The sequence below is a fragment of the Odontesthes bonariensis genome, chromosome 19, assembly GCF_027942865.1.
Source record: "Odontesthes bonariensis isolate fOdoBon6 chromosome 19, fOdoBon6.hap1, whole genome shotgun sequence".
NCBI classification, from domain to species: domain Eukaryota; kingdom Metazoa; phylum Chordata; class Actinopteri; order Atheriniformes; family Atherinopsidae; genus Odontesthes; species Odontesthes bonariensis.
The window spans coordinates 7,107,159-7,126,600 of NC_134524.1; the positions used below are offsets into that span (position 1 = coordinate 7,107,159).

Genomic DNA, 19,442 nt, shown 5'->3' on the forward strand with positions numbered 1-19,442 from the left:
TAAAAATAAATCTTTATCTTTTCAGGAACCAGGAACACACCTTTGCACACGAAAGAAGTTAATTTATTTCTGCATTGGACAGAAAATGACTCTGCTACCCAAACCATAACCCTCCCCAAACCACTGACGCTGTCTGAGTTCAGTGTAAAAAGGAAGGAAGCAAAGGAGGGCCATGGTGGGCAGAAGTTTGAAAGCTTTTGTCCTCACACACGTATCAGTTGTAACTTCTTCAGACGTTTTGTTCATGTGAAGCAGACGACTTTCTGAGCAGCTGTGCAGCAGGGTCGGATGTGAGGATGGGCCACACTTTGCTCTGTGTGCTGGGCTTTTTCTGTAAGTACATCACTGCCTTTCTGTTGGCAGATCAGAGAAAATGTTTCTAAACAGTGAGAATTACAGTGAGTCTTTGCTTCATTGTGTTTCTGTGAGAGATTGAGGAGAGCAGACATTGATTCTATGAAAAACTGTTGCTTTAGTTTAGAGGAGCAGAATGCAACTTACATGGGGATTGTTTCATTTATTTAGTTTAGTTTTAGTTTTAAACGTAATTTCTTTCATATTTTCTATTCCTAATTCCTTTTGGTTCTTCTGTTGTTGTCCTAGAGTGTTTTTCATCTGATTAATTTTAGATTCTCTGTCAGGTTAACACATCTAACCCAGTTTTAATCTTTATTGTAGTGCTCAGAACACCCATCGATGGATATGCTGAAGGTCAGACTAACTTCCCTCTCTGCTTTGGTCTCACATCTATAATCAGTATCGTATTTATCTACTAATTATCCTCTCGTTTATCTTTGTACAGATGGATTTGTGGCATTTTTCACTCTGTTAATCTCATTAGATCAAAAAGAAAAATCAAAGAAAAGTGAATAAATGTGAATGAGTTGCAGAGTCTGTGATCTTTGTGAGGACACACGTGGTGTGGTGGTTAGCACCGTCGCCTCGCAGTTAGAGGGTTCCTGGTGTGAACCCCAGCTGGGTACTCTGGCTTCCTCCCATCATCCAAAAACATGCATGTTCTAAATGAACCCTGCGAGTGAGCGGGAGCGTGCACGGATGTTTGTTTCTGAGCAGCTATGGAAAATGGATGGGTGTTATTGGGACTCTAATGGGATAAATATGACCTTTTTCTTTGAATAATTGAACAAAAATGAGTTAAATTTACAATAAACAGAGCAGCATTGAGTGCAGCTGAAGGTTTTCGGTGTCACCTGTCAGAGCTGCCAAAGTTAGAAATGAAGAATTCTGAATTAGAAATGTTTCACTTTAAATGTGTACTAGGCCCTCATATTCAGCTGAAATGACTTATTACAAATAAACTAAAAGTTGTGGAGTTTTCTGGAAGGATGAACAAATTCATCCAAAGACTGTTCTCTGATTTGGTGTTTTGATGTTACTGATCAGATCAGAGAGCTTTCTGACATGTGATCCAAAGTCTTCACTGGTGTTCACTTTAGTTCTGAGCTGATGTCTGTGAAAGGTTTAAGAGATGATTCACATCATGTGTTTTTTCTAACTTACAGACGATGAAATCAAAAAGAACTGAAGCTTTTATTTGTGTGCAGCTGCATTTGTTTTTATTGTTAACAAGAAATATTTCAGTCTGTTAGTAATATTTAAACAAACTGAATCAAGTCACATTTTGATTAATTCATTTAAAAAAATCTGAACTCAACAGCAAGTAAACCCAGAGCCACACTGACAGCAGAGAGAAGAACCATACCAGCAGGGGGCAGTGTGACACAGAAAAGAGCATTTTGGTCCCAACAACAAAAAGAACATGAATAAAACAATGATTATATGACAGTAACTCCTACTGATACCTCTGATGTTTGAGACTCTTCATGCTTTGTTCAGATTCAACACAAGAGTGGCAGAATCTTCTTCTCTCATTTATTACATCTGGATTTCCTTAATCTCTTCTTGTTCATCAGTTTTAGAATTGAAACACTTCAACACTTGAACTTTCTGCTCTTTGTGCTGCTGTTAAACATCATGAAAAAGCACTGAACAGGATGGAAATAAAAACTGTAGAAATAACTGATCAGTAAGTCAGTAAATACTGAGAAATGTTGCTCCAAAAAGCAAACAAACTACAGTTATTTAAATGTTTATGAAGATTTATGAAATAAATACATAGATGAACAGTGTCCAATAACAGGAAATAGAATTAAAGCATATTTCTGTTAGTTTTCTGTGTGTGTTGGTCTTCTAACTGAATATTTTTATGTGAGCAGTTTCCATTAAGGCCACAGTGATCCTGCAGCCCAGCTGGGCTCAGATATACAGCGGTGAGACCGTCACTGCCAGATGTGAGATCCAGGGAGGTGGAGGAACTCAGTGGATGTATGAATGGAGACGAACCGGGTTAAATATACCTCCAACATCCAGTGAATACAGGATCAGCAGAGTTACTGACAGTGGAGGATACAGCTGCCGGGGCAGAAGGGACCAGCTTTTTCTAACACAGTGGAGTGATGTCATCACTGTAACTGTATCAGGTAAGTTAAATTTGTTTCATCCATTTCAAAATTTTACATTTAAATAGTGTCGTCATTAGTTTAATGTTATCAATATTAAATCTTTTTTTCCAAAATTATACAGTTGCCATGGCAACACAAGATAAGACTTTAGTTTTTAGTAGGGATGCACCGATCCGATATTTGGATCGGATATCGATACCGATATCGAGGAAAATTCCTAATGTTTAAGTCAAGCCTGACGTTGCAACCCTAACATTTCTAACTCCTAAAAAAATAATGATCCCAGTATTTTCCACACAATGAAACCTACCGTTTGTTACCATAATTCTGCACTGTTTTTCTGTATCGGATCGGTAGCGGACGATACTAAACCTCAGATATCGGTATTGGAGGTGAATAAAGTGGATCGGTGCATCCCTAGATTTTAGTCTTCAAACAAAATCACTGAAAAGCAGCTTTTACTGCATCTTAATGTCATCTGTCATCAGACATCAAATAACTAAAATGTCCAAAAGGATTATGTATCACACACTCTGTCTGCAGGAAGTTTTGCTGTTAATAACTGAATACATTTGTCATTTCTTAAAGAGATACTGTAAGCTGAGTGAAGAGAATTTCACTGAGTTTCTCATCAGTCCTGGATGTAAATGTTAAAGTTACAGCTTTTTAATCCAGGGTTACAGACTTCTTTTCTATCTGTTCTGTCTCTCTCAGCAGATAAACCCCAGCCTGTCCTCACTGTGTCTCCATCATGGCTGAGTCCTGGAGCCTCAGTAACTCTGAGCTGTCAGGTTGAACATCCGTCTGCAGGATGGAGGTTCTACTGGTATAAAGCTGTTCCTGATCCGTCTGAAAGCTCTTACAGCTATGAGCTGCTGCCTGATAGCAACACTGGGACTGAACATGGTTCCTACATCATTCATGGACAGACACACACAGCAGGATATGTGTGTAGAGCTGGGAGAGGAGACCCAGTGTATTACACTGATTACAGTCACCCAAAGTTTGTCTGGTCTGCAGGTCAGTTTGTTTCTGTCCTCTCAGTGAGCAGAAGGGATGCTTTCACTGTGAATAAATCACTTACTGTATGGGTTGCACTAACAGACAGTTAAAACACACTTTGTGTTGTGGTCAGGCAGATCAGCTTGTTGAAATGTGTGCGCTGATGTTCAGATGAAGAACAAAATAAACCAAATGAATATCTGTAATGAAGCATTGGTTATGTTTCTCTCTGCTTTGGTGAAATCTCATCACATGTTTTTCAGATCTTCATCCAGCAGCGTCTCTCACAGTGAGTCCTGACAGAGTTCAACACTTCACAGGTGATCCTGTGTCACTGAACTGTGAAGGAAAATCTGCTGAGTGGAGAGTGATGGGGATTACAGAAACAGGATACCTGTCACACTGCTCTGAGTCAGTATGGGGGACAATAACTGGATCCTCATGTAACATAAAGTATCTCCTGTTTAGTAATGCTGTGTTCTGGTGTGAGTCTGGATCAGGAGAGTTCAGCAACGCAGTCAACATAACTGGGCAGAGTACGTAATGATAAATGTTCTTTTTCTTTCACTTTGTCTTGTATTTAAGCATCACATCATTAACTGTACCTGAACATGTCATATCCATACAACATGAACTTTCTCGTGAGCATTTGTCTCTTGATCCTGCTGCGTAGTTGCTCTTAAGGTTCACTGGAAAACACTTTGGTTTGCTGTTGTCTTACTTTACAGGAGGGCTTGAAGTTTTAATGTCACCTTTCACGATTCAGAACAACTACTGTGTGATTTATGACACTGTAGACAGTGTTATATCTTTGTTAAAAGCTGGTAACTCACATACGGTTTGTAAATGCACGAGATCAAATTTCAGCCAATGTAACTGTGTGAGTCAGCTTTGTCTAAATGTCTGCACCAGCTGATCTCTGACAGAAACCTAATGTCCTCTGACTGTTTCACAGGTGAGTATTATGGAGTTATCCTGGTGAGCCCCGTCCATCCTGTAACTGAGGGAGGTTCTGTCAGTCTGAGCTGCAGACGCAGAGGACAAAATACACTTTCCAATGTGTTTTTCTATCACAATGACACACTTCTTCAAAGTGACGGCAGAGGGGAGCTGAACATCTCTGCAGTGTCACAGTCAGATGAAGGTTTCTACAAGTGTGAACACTCAGGGGAGGTTTCACCACAGAGCTGGATCTCAGTTAAAGGTGAGTAGAGTTGCTGGACAAATTCATCCAAAGACTGTTCCCTGATTTGGTGTTTTGATGTTACTGATCAGATCAGAGAGCTTTCTGACATGTGATCCAAAGTCTTCACTGGTGTTCACTTTAGTTCTGAGCTGATGTCTGTGAAAGGTTTAAGAGATGATTCACATCATGTGTTTTTTCTAACTTACAGACGATGAAATCAAAAAGAACTGAAGCTTTTATTTGTGTGCAGCTGCATTTGTTTTTATTGTTAACAAGAAATATTTCAGTCTGTTAGTAATATTTAAACAAACTGAATCAAGTCACATTTTGATTAATTCATTAAAAAAAATCTGAACTCAACAGCAAGTAAACCCAGAGCCACACTGACAGCAGAGAGAGGAACCATACCAGCAGGGGGCAGTGTGACACAGAAAAGAGCATTTTGGTCCCAACAACAAAAAGAACATGAATGAAACAATGATTATATGACAGTAACTCCTACTGATACCTCTGATGTTTGAGAGTCTTCATGTTTTGTTCGGATTCAACACAAGAGTGGCAGAATCTTCTTCTCTCATTTATTACATCTGGATTTGCTTAATCTCTTCTTGTTCATCAGTTTTAGAATTGAAACACTTCAACACTTGAACTTTCTGCTCTTTGTGCTGCTGTTAAACATCATGAAAAAGCACTGAACAGGATGGAAATAAAAACTGTAGAAATAACTGATCAGTAAGTCAGTAAATACTGAGAAATGTTGCTCCAAAAAGCAAACAAACTACAGTTATTTAAATGTTCATGAAGATTTATAAAATAAATACATAGATGAACGGTGTCAAATAACAGGAAATAGAATTAAAGCATATTTCTGTTAGTTTTCTGTGTGTGTTGGTCTTCTAACTGAATATTTTTATGTGAGCAGTTTCCATTAAGGCCACAGTGATCCTGCAGCCCAGCTGGGCTCAGATATACAGCGGTGAGACCGTCACTGCCAGATGTGAGATCCAGGGAGGTGGAGGAACTCAGTGGATGTATGAATGGAGACGAACCGGGTTAAATATTCCTCCAACATCCAGTGAATACAGGATCAGCAGAGCTACTGACAGTGGAGGATACAGCTGCCGGGGCAGAAGGGACCAGCTTTTTCTAACACAGTGGAGTGATGTCATCAATGTAACTGTATCAGGTAAGTTAAATTTGTTTCATCCATTTCAAAATTTTACATTTAAATAGTGTCGTCATTAGTTTAATGTTATCAATATTAAATCTTTTTTTCCAAAATTATACAGTTGCTATGGCAACACAAGATAAGACTTTAATTTTTAGTAGGGATGCACCGATCCGATATTTGGATCGGATATCGATACCGATATCGAGGAAAATTCCTAATGTTTAAGTCAAGCCTGATGTTGCAACCCTAACATTTCTAACTCCTAACAAAATAATGATCCTAGTATTTTCCACACAATGAAACTTACCGTTTGTTACCATAATGTTTTTCTGTATTGGATCGGTAGCGGACGATACTAAGCCTCAGATATCGGTATTGGAGGTGAATAAAGTGGATCGGTGCATCCCTAGTTTTTAGTCTTCAAACAAAATCACTGAAAAGCAGCTTTTACTGCATCTTAATGTCATCTGTCATCAGACATAAAATAACTAAAATGTCCAAAAGGATTATGTATCACACACTCTGTCTGCAGGAGGTTTGGCTGTTAATAACTGAATACATTTGTCATTTCTTAAAGAGATACTGTAAGCTGAGTGAAGAGAATTTCACTGAGTTTCTCATCAGTCCTGGATGTAAATGAGAAAGTTACAGCTTTTTAATCCAGGGTTACAGACTTCTTTTCTATCTGTTCTGTCTCTCTCAGCAGATAAACCCTGGCCTGTCCTCACTGTGTCTCCATCATGGCTGAGTCCTGGAGCCTCAGTAACTCTGAGCTGTCAGGTTGAACATCCGTCTGCAGGATGGAGGTTCTACTGGTATAAAGCTGTTCCTGATGCGTCTGAAAGCTCTTACAGCTATGAGCTGCTGCCTGATAGCAACACTGGGACTGAACATGGTTCCTACATCATTCATGGACAGACACACACAGCAGGATATGTGTGTAGAGCTGGGAGAGGAGACCCAGTGTATTACACTGATTACAGTCACCCAGAGATTGTCTGGTCTGCAGGTCAGTTTGTTTCTGTCCTCTCAGTGAGCAGAAGGGATGCTTTCACTGTGAATAAATCACTTACTGTATCGGTTGCACTAACAGACAGTTAAAACACACTTTGTGTTGTGGTCAGGCAGATCAGCTTGTTGAAATGTGTGCGCTGATGTTCAGATGAAGAACAAAATAAACCAAATGAATATCTGTAATGAAGCATTGGTTATGTTTCTCTCTGCTTTGGTGAAATCTCATCACATGTTTTTCAGATCTTCATCCAGTAGCGTCTCTCACAGTGAGTCCTGACAGAGTTCAACACTTCACAGGTGATCCTGTGTCACTGAACTGTGAAGGAAAATCTGCTGAGTGGAGAGTGATGGGGATTACAGAAACAGGATACCTGTATTACTGCTCTGAGTCAGTATGGGGGACAATGACTGGATCCTCATGTAACATAGAGTATCTCTGGTCTGATAATGCTGTGTTCTGGTGTGAGTCTGGATCAGGAGAGTTCAGCAACGCAGTCAACATAACTGGGCAGAGTACGTAATGATAAATGTTCTTTTTCTTTCACTTTGTCTTGTATTTAAGCATCACATCATTAACTGTACCTGAACATGTCATATCCATACAACATGAACTTTCTCGGTGAGCATTTGTCTCTTGATCCTGCTGCGTAGTTGCTCTTACGGTTCACTGGAAAACACTTTGGTTTGCTGTTGTCTTACTTTACAGGAGAGCTTGAAGTTTTAATGTCACCTTTCACGATTCAGAACAACTACTGTGTGATTTATGACACTGTAGACAGTGTTATATCTTTGTTAAAAGCTGGTAACACACATACGGTTTGTAAATGCACGAGATCAAATTTCAGCCAATTCAACTGTGTGAGTCAGCTTTGTCTAAATGTCTGCACCAGCTGATCTCTGACAGAAACCTAATGTCCTCTGACTGTGTTACAGAGAATAATTATGGACTTATCCTGGTGAGCCCCGTCCATCCTGTAACTGAGGGAGGTTCTGTCAGTCTGAGCTGCAGACGCAGAGGACAAAATACACTTTCCAATGTGTTTTTCTATCACAATGACACACTTCTTCAAAGTGACAGCAGAGGGGAGCTGAACATCTCTGCAGTGTCACAGTCAGATGAAGGTTTCTACAAGTGTGAACACTCAGGGGAGGTTTCACCACAGAGCTGGATCTCAGTTAAAGGTGAGTAGAGTTGCTGGACAAATTCATCCAAAGACTGTTCCCTGATTTGGTGTTTTGATGTTACTGATCAGATCAGAGAGCTTTCTGACATGTGATCCAAAGTCTTCACTGGTGTTCACTTTAGTTCTGAGCTGATGTCTGTGAAAGGTTTAAGAGATGATTCACATCATGTGTTTTTTCTAACTTACAGACGATGAAATCAAAAAGAACTGAAGCTTTTATTTGTGTGCAGCTGCATTTGTTTTTATTGTTAACAAGAAATATTTCAGTCTGTTAGTAATATTTAAACAAACTGAATCAAGTCACATTTTGATTAATTCATTAAAAAAAATCTGAACTCAACAGCAAGTAAACCCAGAGCCACACTGACAGCAGAGAGAGGAACCATACCAGCAGGGGGCAGTGTGACACAGAAAAGAGCATTTTGTTCCCAACAACAAAAAGAACATGAATGAAACAATGATTATATGACAGTAACTCCTACTGATACCTCTGATGTTTGAGACTCTTCATGTTTTGTTCGGATTCAACACAAGAGTGGCAGAATCTTCTTCTCTCATTTATTACATCTGGATTTGCTTAATCTCTTCTTGTTCATCAGTTTTAGAATTGAAACACTTCAAGACTTGAACTTTCTGCTCTTTGTGCTGCTGTTAAACATCATGAAAAAGCACTGAACAGGATGGAAATAAAAACTGTAGAAATAACTGATCAGTAAGTCAGTAAATACTGAGAAATGTTGCTCCAAAAAGCAAACAAACTACAGTTATTTAAATGTTTATGAAGATTTATAAAATAAATACATAGATGAACGGTGTCAAATAACAGGAAATAGAATTAAAGCATATTTCTGTTAGTTTTCTGTGTGTGTTGGTCTTCTAACTGAATATTTTTATGTGAGCAGTTTCCATTAAGGCCACAGTGATCCTGCAGCCCAGCTGGGCTCAGATATACAGCGGTGAGACCGTCACTGCCAGATGTGAGATCCAGGGAGGTGGAGGAACTCAGTGGATGTATGAATGGACACCAGCCGGGTTAAATATTCCTCCAACATCCAGTGAATACAGGATCAGCAGAGTTACTGACAGTGGAGGATACAGCTGCCGGGGCAGAAGGGACCAGCTTTTTCTAACACAGTGGAGTGATGTCATCAATGTAACTGTATCAGGTAAGTTAAATTTGTTTCATCCATTTCAAAATTTTACATTTAAATAGTGTCGTCATTAGTTTAATGTTATCAATATTAAATCTTTTATTCCAAAATTATACAGTTGCTATGGCAACACAAGATAAGACTTTAGTTTTTAGTAGGGATGCACCGATCCGATATTTGGATCGGATATCGATACCGATAGAGGAAAATTCCTAATGTTTAAGTCAAGCCTGATGTTGCAACCCTAACATTAATTCGTTACTTTCCACCCCTGGTTTTTAGTCTTCAAACAAAATCACTGAAAAGCAGCTTTTACTGCATCTTAATGTCATCTGTCATCAGACATCAAATAACTAAAATGTCCAAAAGGATTATGTATCACACACTCTGTCTGCAGGAGGTTTTGGTGTTAATAACTGAATACATTTGTCATTTCTTAAAGAGATACTGTAAGCTGAGTGAAGAGAATTTCACTGAGTTTCTCATCAGTCCTGGATGTAAATGTTAAAGTTACAGCTTTTTAATCCAGGGTTACAGACTTCTTTTCTATCTGTTCTGTCTCTCTCAGCAGATAAAGCCCGGCCTGTCCTCACTGTGTCTCCATCATGGCTGAGTCCTGGAGCCTCAGTAACTCTGAGCTGTCAGGTTGAACATCCGTCTGCAGGATGGAGGTTCTACTGGTATAAAGCTGTTCCTGATCCGTCTGAAAGCCCTTACAGCTATGAGCTGCTGCCTGATAGCAACACTGGGACTGAACATGGTTCCTACATCATTCATGGACAGACACACACAGCAGGATATGTGTGTAGAGCTGGGAGAGGAGACCCAGTGTATTACACTGATTACAGTGACCCAGAGTTTGTCTGGTCTGCAGGTCAGTTTGTTTCTGTCCTCTCAGTGAGCAGAAGGGATGCTTTCACTGTGAATAAATCACTTACTGTATCGGTTGCACTAACAGACAGTTAAAACACACTTTGTGTTGTGGTCAGGCAGATCAGCTTGTTGAAATGTGTGCGCTGATGTTCAGATGAAGAACAAAATAAACCAAATGAATATCTGTAGTGAAGCATTGGTTATGTTTCTCTCTGCTTTGGTGAAATCTCATCACATGTTTTTCAGATCTTCATCCAGCAGCGTCTCTCACAGTGAGTCCTGACAGAGTTCAACACTTCAGAGGTGATCCTGTGTCACTGAACTGTGAAGGAAAATCTGCTGAGTGGAGAGTGATGGGGATTACAGAAGAAGGATACCTGTATTACTGCTCTGAGTTATACTGGGCGACAATGACTGGATCCTCATGTAACATAGAGAATCTCTGGTATGGTTATACTGTGTTCTGGTGTGAGTCTGGATCAGGAGAGTTCAGCAACGCAGTCAACATAACTGGGCAGAGTACGTAATGATAAATGTTCTTTTTCTTTCACTTTGTCTTGTATTTAAGCATCACATCATTAACTGTACCTGAACATGTCATATCCATACAACATGAACTTTCTCGGTGAGCATTTGTCTCTTGATCCTGCTGCGTAGTTGCTCTTAAGGTTCACTGGAAAACACTTTGGTTTGCTGTTGTCTTACTTTACAGGAGAGCTTGAAGTTTTAATGTCACCTTTCACGATTCAGAACAACTACTGTGTGATTTATGACACTGTAGACAGTGTTATATCTTTGTTAAAAGCTGGTAACACACATACGGTTTGTAAATGCACGAGATCAAATTTCAGCCAATTCAACTGTGTGAGTCAGCTTTGTCTAAATGTCTGCACCAGCTGATCTCTGACAGAAACCTAATGTCCTCTGACTGTGTTACAGAGAATAATTATGGACTTATCCTGGTGAGCCCCGTCCATCCTGTAACTGAGGGAGGTTCTGTCAGTCTGAGCTGCAGACGCAGAGGACAAAATACACTTTCCAATGTGTTTTTCTATCACAATGACACACTTCTTCAAAGTGACAGCAGAGGGGAGCTGAACATCTCTGCAGTGTCACAGTCAGATGAAGGTTTCTACAAGTGTGAACACTCAGGGGAGGTTTCACCACAGAGCTGGATCTCAGTTAAAGGTGAGTAGAGTTGCTGGACAAATTCATCCAAAGACTGTTCCCTGATTTGGTGTTTTGATGTTACTGATCAGATCAGAGAGCTTTCTGACATGTGATCCAAAGTCTTCACTGGTGTTCACTTTAGTTCTGAGCTGATGTCTGTGAAAGGTTTAAGAGATGATTCACATCATGTGTTTTTTCTAACTTACAGACGATGAAATCAAAAAGAACTGAAGCTTTTATTTGTGTGCAGCTGCATTTGTTTTTATTGTTAACAAGAAATATTTCAGTCTGTTAGTAATATTTAAACAAACTGAATCAAGTCACATTTTGATTAATTCATTAAAAAAAATCTGAACTCAACAGCAAGTAAACCCAGAGCCACACTGACAGCAGAGAGAGGAACCATACCAGCAGGGGGCAGTGTGACACAGAAAAGAGCATTTTGGTCCCAACAACAAAAAGAACATGAATGAAACAATGATTATATGACAGTAACTCCTACTGATACCTCTGATGTTTGAGACTCTTCATGTTTTGTTCGGATTCAACACAAGAGTGGCAGAATCTTCTTCTCTCATTTATTACATCTGGATTTGCTTAATCTCTTCTTGTTCATCAGTTTTAGAATTGAAACACTTCAAGACTTGAACTTTCTGCTCTTTGTGCTGCTGTTAAACATCATGAAAAAGCACTGAACAGGATGGAAATAAAAACTGTAGAAATAACTGATCAGTAAGTCAGTAAATACTGAGAAATGTTGCTCCAAAAAGCAAACAAACTACAGTTATTTAAATGTTTATGAAGATTTATAAAATAAATACATAGATGAACGGTGTCAAATAACAGGAAATAGAATTAAAGCATATTTCTGTTAGTTTTCTGTGTGTGTTGGTCTTCTAACTGAATATTTTTATGTGAGCAGTTTCCATTAAGGCCACAGTGATCCTGCAGCCCAGCTGGGCTCAGATATACAGCGGTGAGACCGTCACTGCCAGATGTGAGATCCAGGGAGGTGGAGGAACTCAGTGGATGTATGAATGGACACCAGCCGGGTTAAATATTCCTCCAACATCCAGTGAATACAGGATCAGCAGAGTTACTGACAGTGGAGGATACAGCTGCCGGGGCAGAAGGGACCAGCTTTTTCTAACACAGTGGAGTGATGTCATCAATGTAACTGTATCAGGTAAGTTAAATTTGTTTCATCCATTTCAAAATTTTACATTTAAATAGTGTCGTCATTAGTTTAATGTTATCAATATTAAATCTTTTATTCCAAAATTATACAGTTGCTATGGCAACACAAGATAAGACTTTAGTTTTTAGTAGGGATGCACCGATCCGATATTTGGATTGGATATCGATACCGATAGAGGAAAATTCCTAATGTTTAAGTCAAGCCTGATGTTGCAACCCTAACATTAATTCGTTACTTTCCACCCCTGGTTTTTAGTCTTCAAACAAAATCACTGAAAAGCAGCTTTTACTGCATCTTAATGTCATCTGTCATCAGACATCAAATAACTAAAATGTCCAAAAGGATTATGTATCACACACTCTGTCTGCAGGAGGTTTTGCTGTTAATAACTGAATACATTTGTCATTTCTTAAAGAGATACTGTAAGCTGAGTGAAGAGAATTTCACTGAGTTTCTCATCAGTCCTGGATGTAAATGTTAAAGTTACAGCTTTTTAATCCAGGGTTACAGACTTCTTTTCTATCTGTTCTGTCTCTCTCAGCAGATAAAGCCCGGCCTGTCCTCACTGTGTCTCCATCATGGCTGAGTCCTGGAGCCTCAGTAACTCTGAGCTGTCAGGTTGAACATCCGTCTGCAGGATGGAGGTTCTACTGGTATAAAGCTGTTCCTGATCCGTCTGAAAGCTCTTACAGCTATGAGCTGCTGCCTGATAGCAACACTGGGACTGAACATGGTTCCTACATCATTCATGGACAGACACGCACAGCAGGATATGTGTGTAGAGCTGGGAGAGGAGACCCAGTGTATTACACTGATTACAGTGACCCAGAGTTTGTCTGGTCTGCAGGTCAGTTTGTTTCTGTCCTCTCAGTGAGCAGAAGGGATGCTTTCACTGTGAATAAATCACTTACTGTATGGGTTGCACTAACAGACAGTTAAAACACACTTTGTGTTGTGGTCAGGCAGATCAGCTTGTTGAAATGTGTGCGCTGATGTTCAGATGAAGAACAAAATAAACCAAATGAATATCTGTAGTGAAGCATTGGTTATGTTTCTCTCTGCTTTGGTGAAATCTCATCACATGTTTTTCAGATCTTCATCCAGCAGCGTCTCTCACAGTGAGTCCTGACAGAGTTCAACACTTCAGAGGTGATCCTGTGTCACTGAACTGTGAAGGAAAATCTGCCGAGTGGAGAGTGATGGGGATTACAGAAGAAGGATACCTGTCATACTGCTCATACTGGGGGACAATGACTGGATCCTCATGTAACATAGAGAATCTCTGGTATGGTTATACTGTGTTCTGGTGTGAGTCTGGATCAGGAGAGTTCAGCAACGCAGTCAACATAACTGTGCAGAGTACGTAATGATAAATGTTCTTTTTCTTTCACTTTGTCTTGTATTTAAGCATCACATCATTAACTGTACCTGAACATGTCATATCCATACAACATGAACTTTCTCGGTGAGCATTTGTCTCTTGATCCTGCTGCGTAGTTGCTCTTACGGTTCACTGGAAAACACTTTGGTTTGCTGTTGTCTTACTTTACAGGAGAGCTTGAAGTTTTAATTTCACCTTTCACGATTCAGAACAACTACTGTGTGATTTATGACACTGTAGACAGTGTTATATCTTTGTTAAAAGCTGGTAACTCACATACGGTTTGTAGATGCACGAGATCAAATTTCAGCCAATGTAACTGTGTGAGTCAGCTTTGTCTAAATGTCTGCACCAGCTGATCTCTGACAGAAACCTAATGTCCTCTGACTGTTTCACAGGTGAGTATTATGGAGTTATCCTGGTGAGCCCCGTCCATCCTGTAACTGAGGGAGGTTCTGTCAGTCTGAGCTGCAGACGCAGAGGACAAAATACACTTTCCAATGTGTTTTTCTATCACAATGACACACTTCTTCTAAGTGACGGCAGAGGGGAGCTGAACATCTCTGCAGTGTCACAGTCAGATGAAGGTTTCTACAAGTGTGAACACTCAGGGAACGTTTCATCACAGAGCTGGATCTCAGTTAAAGGTGAGTAGAGTTCAATTATTTGATGCCTTTAAAACTATTTTCTGTTTAATGTTTAAGTCCATTTCTCTGGAAGAGTATCATCTTTACATAAATAAGTTCAATCTTTGATATTGTATCTTCTGTGAACTGAAGCTGTGTCCAGACCTGAAGGCTCTTCGTTTCCTGTGCTGATGGTCGTTGGACCAATTATTGGACTCATATTCATCGTTCTCCTGCTCCTGCTGTGTCGCTGCAGACGCTCCAAAGGTGAGAGCTTTTTCTTCTGGTATCAGATGTTTCATTCTTTCATTACTGAAGGACATCGATGCCTCATGAGGACATAACCTGGAACATCAGTACAACAACGTACAACACAAAACCAGCTTTTTTTTCTTTGTGAAAAAGGTTATGCTATAGAGCAGACGGTCAACCAGGATGAGACCCAGCAGCAGGTTTACTCCTCTCTCCTCCATGGTCAGTCTTTCAGCTTCCTCTGAAACTCAGTTTCTAATCACACGATGACAGAATATCTTCATCCATAACATCCAGTTCTCCAGGATGACTTATTCTCTCTGCTGCAGCTTTAACACCGTCGAGTTAAATCAAACCAGGACATTAACACGCGATAAAGAAAGAAATGCTCTGAAGAAATCTTTAAGTTTAAATCAGTTTCACACACATGAGGCGGCTCGTTTAACTGTGTTGTGACTTTTTCTGACCTGCAGGAGATCTTTGTGTCTATGAAACAGTCAGAGGAGGTGAAGCCTCTGCAGATGGTACAGTTTAAACTTTGACTATAACACTCAGCTGCTGGAAGTTTCCCTTCTAAAATAATTGTGATCAAAGTTAAAGTCAATGATGACGTTATTGTTTCAGGTCAGCAGGAAGGTGATTACACTAATGTTCCATCTGTGATCAGCCCAACGATCAGAGCGGGAGGAGTGAGTACACAATCTATGAAAAGTGATCATTCTCATCAATAACCTGCACAGATAAAACAGAGGGCGTGTGTTTCTCCATATTTCCACATGTGCATGTTAACAGGAGAACATGATGATCAGGAGGATAGAAGAGGACGGCTCTGACTACTATAATGTGAATCCAGATTCAACCGCGGCTATGAAACCTCAGTGAGAACTATTTATCTGCTGATAAATACGCTGGGGGACCCACCATCACCCAAAAAACTGTGTTTGTGTCACCTTCATCATTTCCACCTATGACTCAACCACATTATCAGACACTGGGTACAATAGAGGATATTTTGATGGGAACTAAAGAAGCATTTAGTTGATGCTCTCCTTCGAAGAAAACGCTCAGGACGTTTCATTTGTTTAAATCTTTTTAAATCATAGTTATATTGTTCATCTGTTTTCTTCAGAGAATTCTCTGTTTTATGTGCACTTCATGCTTAAAAAGGAAGGCGCGACTCCCATTCATTCTCTTAGCTTCATTCTCTTTTTCCTTAATTCAATCTAAAAGTAACTATTTTCCTGAATTTTGCACTATCACCACGTGCATTTTGACTTCGTTAAAACTTGAAACCAACTCTGATTTTGTTCGCCTAGTTTCCCTTTTTGTTATTAAGTCTGGTCCAGACACTCGTGGTTGGTTTTCATTTTGTGTCCTTTACAGCAGCTGCTGATCTCTCCCAACCTCAGAGACCGACTGAGAGTCCACAACCAGACAGTTCAGGACTGATAGGAGGAACAGTTGGAGCTCTGCTGATCAAATTGAAACATTTGATGAATTAGAATAAAAAAAAGAGTCTTGAACTAAATCCCAGCTCAGTCAAAATACTCAGTTTCTGTTCAAAATACTGAGGTTTGTTTCCCACTTCACTGAGAGGCTTTATTTTGTAAAGATGCTTGTTGACCTGTTGTTGAGTTGTAAATACATTTTATGATAGTTATCCCATATATACTCTGTTTTCTTATATTGATTAAGAGTTTTGAGTTGAAGTTGGGCCTCGCTTATTTGTGTGAAGGTCATAAATTCCACTGTCAGGAATGTGGTCTGGTCCGGCTGGAAACTGAATCCTGAATTCCTTTTACGGCTGAGAGCTTTGTAAAGCAGGACACACCCATTTTCCAATAAAATGGAGGAGGCGTGAGGAGAGGCTTCAGAGTGGTTTGGAGATCGTAAGAAGCTGTCTCCTCACGCTCTCCTCATGAGTAAAAAACCCTTGACGTCTCTCTCTCTCTCTCTTCTTTTTGTATTGTTTGATAATTGTTTTAGGTGTTTGAACCTGACATCTGTACTGAAAAACTGTTTCTAAAGTTCTGTGTGTGCTGTTAACAAACAATAGTACCAACAGCGAATGGACAATCTTGAGGCAGCCCGATGGCGGGGACACAAACCACCGTCAGCTTCTTTGTGATCAAACGTCTCACTGTCGATCACTGCTGGCGTTCCTGCACTTTGAACAGATGTTTCTCTCTCTATCATTTTCTACATCAGGGCCTTCTTCTTCTTCTCTGACTCCTGCATCGGTGTCCTCTCAGTGTGTGCAGCAGTCTAAAAGAAAAGCATTTTCCCATATGTTCTTCCTTGAACTCAGATCATTTGTTTCTGTGACATGATTCTGACACTTTTAACAGAATTTCCAATTTGATCGTATGTTCAAGTCCTGTGAGAGCTGCTTAAAGAGTTTAAATGTCTCCAGGTTTTAGAGGCCAAAGTAAAGAGGGAAAAGCTTTAAGTTGGAAACTTTCATTCTCTGATTTAATGGCTCAAACTGTGACTGAGCAGCTTTTAGTTTGTCAAGATGAGGGATCAAAGCTCTTAAAGACATAAACTCTGCAGTTCAGCATCCAACAGAAGAATGGAAGCAGCTCAGAAAGGAGGCTGAAGCTGTGATTTGGTGGTTCAGGCAGATGCAGAGCAGCTTCTGGAAGCAGAGGGAGGGGCTTCAGCTCCTGTGGATGTTGATGGCTGTTGAAATCATCATGTGTTCAATTCCCTCAAATGCTCTGTGGACTTCCAGGTTTTGATCTTTAAGGAATCAAATCATCTTTTCTTTGGGATGCGACAGCTGGTCTTTGAATATTTCTCTGCTGTAAGTGTGCATCCAGCTACAGGCCCATCTGTACCCCCTCTTTACCTAAAACAGTGACCTCACGATGTATTTCTTTAGCTTCAGCATGAAAATCAGAGAATAGAAAACACTAAGCGACATGTTCACTACCCTATGAGCACCATCCTGTATTTACTCTTGGGAGCTTCAAAGTAAGATGAGGGTTGATCTACTACTGTAGACAACAAAGTATATGCTATATTCTACATGATTTTTTATAAATTTTTATGTTGTAGATATGTGAATTTATTTTATCAATGGAGAAATTGAGCAGCCTTGCTTTGTTGTCTACAGTAGTAGATCAACCCTCATCTTACATTGAAGCTCCCAGATCAAGGAAGTGACGTCGACGCAGCTTTAGCAGCAGAGAAGCTATTAGGCAAGGCAAGGCATCTTTATTTATATAGCGCATTTCATACCACAGGCAACTCAATGTGCTTTACATAAAGACAAGGCATTTAAAAGAACAGCATAAAGCAGCATAAAAACAAGCAATTTAAAGTGAAAAAAAAATAGAATAAAAATTAAAGCAATCAAAGAAGAGGGGAAAAAGAAAAATATAAACTCAACCATAAGCACACGGAAAGAGAAATGTTTTTAACCTGGATTTAAAAGTGCTTACAGTTGGGGCTGATTTCAGTTCTGCTGGTAGTTTGTTCCACTTGTGTGCAGCATAACAGCTAAAAGCTGCTTCACCGTGTCCAGTTTGAACTCTGGGCTCCACTATCTGACCTGAGTCAGCAGATCTCAGAGCTCTGCTGGGTTTATACTCTGCCAGCATGTCATTCATGTATTCTAGACCTGAACCGTTCTGTGATTTGTAGACGAACAGCAGAACTTTAAAATCTATTCTGTATCTGAGCGGGAGCCGATGTAAAGACCTGAGAACTGGGGTGATGTGATGTGATCTCTTTGTTCTGGTTAAAACTCGGGCTGCAGCGTTCTGAATGAGCTGCAGCTGTTTGAGACTCTTTTGGGGGAGTCCAGTCAGAAGACCGTTACAGTAGTCAAGTCTGCTGGAGATGAAAGCATGAATCAGCTTCTCCTGATCTGTTTGGGACATGAAACCCTTAATTCTGGAGATGTTCTTAAGTTGATAAAAGGCTGATTTGGTGACTGATTTGATATGATTGTTGAAGGTCAGGTCTGAGTCTATCAGCACGCCGAGGTTCCGGACTTGGTCTTTAGTTTCTAGAGACAGTGACTCAAGATGTTTATTGACAGCAAACCTCTTCTCTTTGTTGCCAAACACAATGACCTCAGTTTTTTCTTGATTTAACTGAAGGAAATTTTGGTTCATCCACTTTTTGACTTGCTCTAAGCAGTCGCACAATGACTCTATAGGACTGCAGTCATCTGGAGACAGTGCGAGATATATCTGTGTGTCATCTGCATAGCTGTGGTAGTTGACTTTAGAGTTCTTCAGAATTTGACCCAGAGGCAGCATGTATAGAGTGAACAGAAGGGGTCCAAGAACTGACCCCTGAGGAACTCCACGTCATAGCCACTCGATCAGATTGATTACTTCCAATAGTCACAAAATAACTCCGCTCCTCCAAGTAGGACCTGAACCATTCTAGGACTGTCCCGCTGAGTCCTGCCCAGGTTTCCAGCCTGTTCAGCAGTATACTGTGATCCACAGTGTCAAATGCAGCACTGAGATCCAACAATACCAGAACTGACACCTTGCCTGAGTCAGTGTTCAACCTTATGTCATTTAACACTTTAATAAGAGCCGTTTCTGTACTGTGGTGAGGTCGGAAGCCTGACTGAAATTGGTCAAGGAGTCCACTGGAGTTCAAGAAGTTACTGAGTTGATTAAAAACCACTTTCTCAACAATCTTGGCTATAAAAGGAAGATTTGAGATGGGTCTGTAGTTGGTTAAGATGGAAGCATCCAATGTTGTCTTTTTTAGGAGTGGCTTGA

General features: G+C 40.1%; 3 protein-coding genes across 8 annotated transcripts in view; 2 read left to right on the forward strand and 1 right to left on the reverse strand.

The window, feature by feature from the left end:
* Window positions 1-16,245, forward strand: part of LOC142369012 (Fc receptor-like protein 5) — a 30,682-nt gene extending 14,437 nt beyond the window's left edge. Inside the window, exons 4-26 of one of the 6 annotated variants that reach the window (XM_075451230.1) lie at window positions 26-333; window positions 679-711; window positions 2,238-2,501; window positions 3,198-3,503; window positions 3,749-4,021; window positions 4,441-4,689; window positions 5,594-5,857; window positions 6,546-6,851; window positions 7,097-7,369; window positions 7,790-8,038; window positions 8,943-9,206; window positions 9,760-10,065; window positions 10,311-10,583; window positions 11,004-11,252; window positions 12,157-12,420; window positions 12,974-13,279; window positions 13,525-13,791; window positions 14,212-14,460; window positions 14,593-14,706; window positions 14,845-14,913; window positions 15,165-15,215; window positions 15,316-15,380; window positions 15,484-16,245. In XM_075451230.1, coding sequence (XP_075307345.1) covers window positions 297-333; window positions 679-711; window positions 2,238-2,501; window positions 3,198-3,503; window positions 3,749-4,021; window positions 4,441-4,689; window positions 5,594-5,857; window positions 6,546-6,851; window positions 7,097-7,369; window positions 7,790-8,038; window positions 8,943-9,206; window positions 9,760-10,065; window positions 10,311-10,583; window positions 11,004-11,252; window positions 12,157-12,420; window positions 12,974-13,279; window positions 13,525-13,791; window positions 14,212-14,460; window positions 14,593-14,706; window positions 14,845-14,913; window positions 15,165-15,215; window positions 15,316-15,380; window positions 15,484-15,573 — 4,821 coding nt within the window. In that variant the 5' untranslated portion in view covers window positions 26-296 and the 3' untranslated portion in view covers window positions 15,574-16,245. Of the gene's footprint in view, window positions 1-25; window positions 334-678; window positions 712-2,237; window positions 2,502-3,197; window positions 3,504-3,748; window positions 4,022-4,440; window positions 4,690-5,593; window positions 5,858-6,545; window positions 6,852-7,096; window positions 7,370-7,789; window positions 8,039-8,942; window positions 9,207-9,759; window positions 10,066-10,310; window positions 10,584-11,003; window positions 11,253-12,156; window positions 12,421-12,973; window positions 13,280-13,524; window positions 13,792-14,211; window positions 14,461-14,592; window positions 14,707-14,844; window positions 14,914-15,164; window positions 15,216-15,315; window positions 15,381-15,483 lie in introns of those variants that run through there. The other 5 variants (XM_075451233.1, XM_075451235.1, XM_075451231.1 and 2 more) reach the window with 5 other exon arrangements.
* LOC142369018 (programmed cell death 1 ligand 1-like) overlaps window positions 1-16,641 on the forward strand; it is a 145,062-nt gene extending 128,421 nt beyond the window's left edge. Inside the window, exon 4 of the transcript XR_012767493.1 lies at window positions 16,244-16,641. The gene's annotated coding sequence lies outside the window, so the exon portion shown is untranslated. The remainder of the gene's footprint in view (window positions 1-16,243) is intronic.
* The window catches only part of LOC142369519 (Fc receptor-like protein 5), a 366,062-nt gene that overhangs the window by 42,808 nt on the left and 303,812 nt on the right, over window positions 1-19,442 (reverse strand). The window lies entirely within an intron of this gene.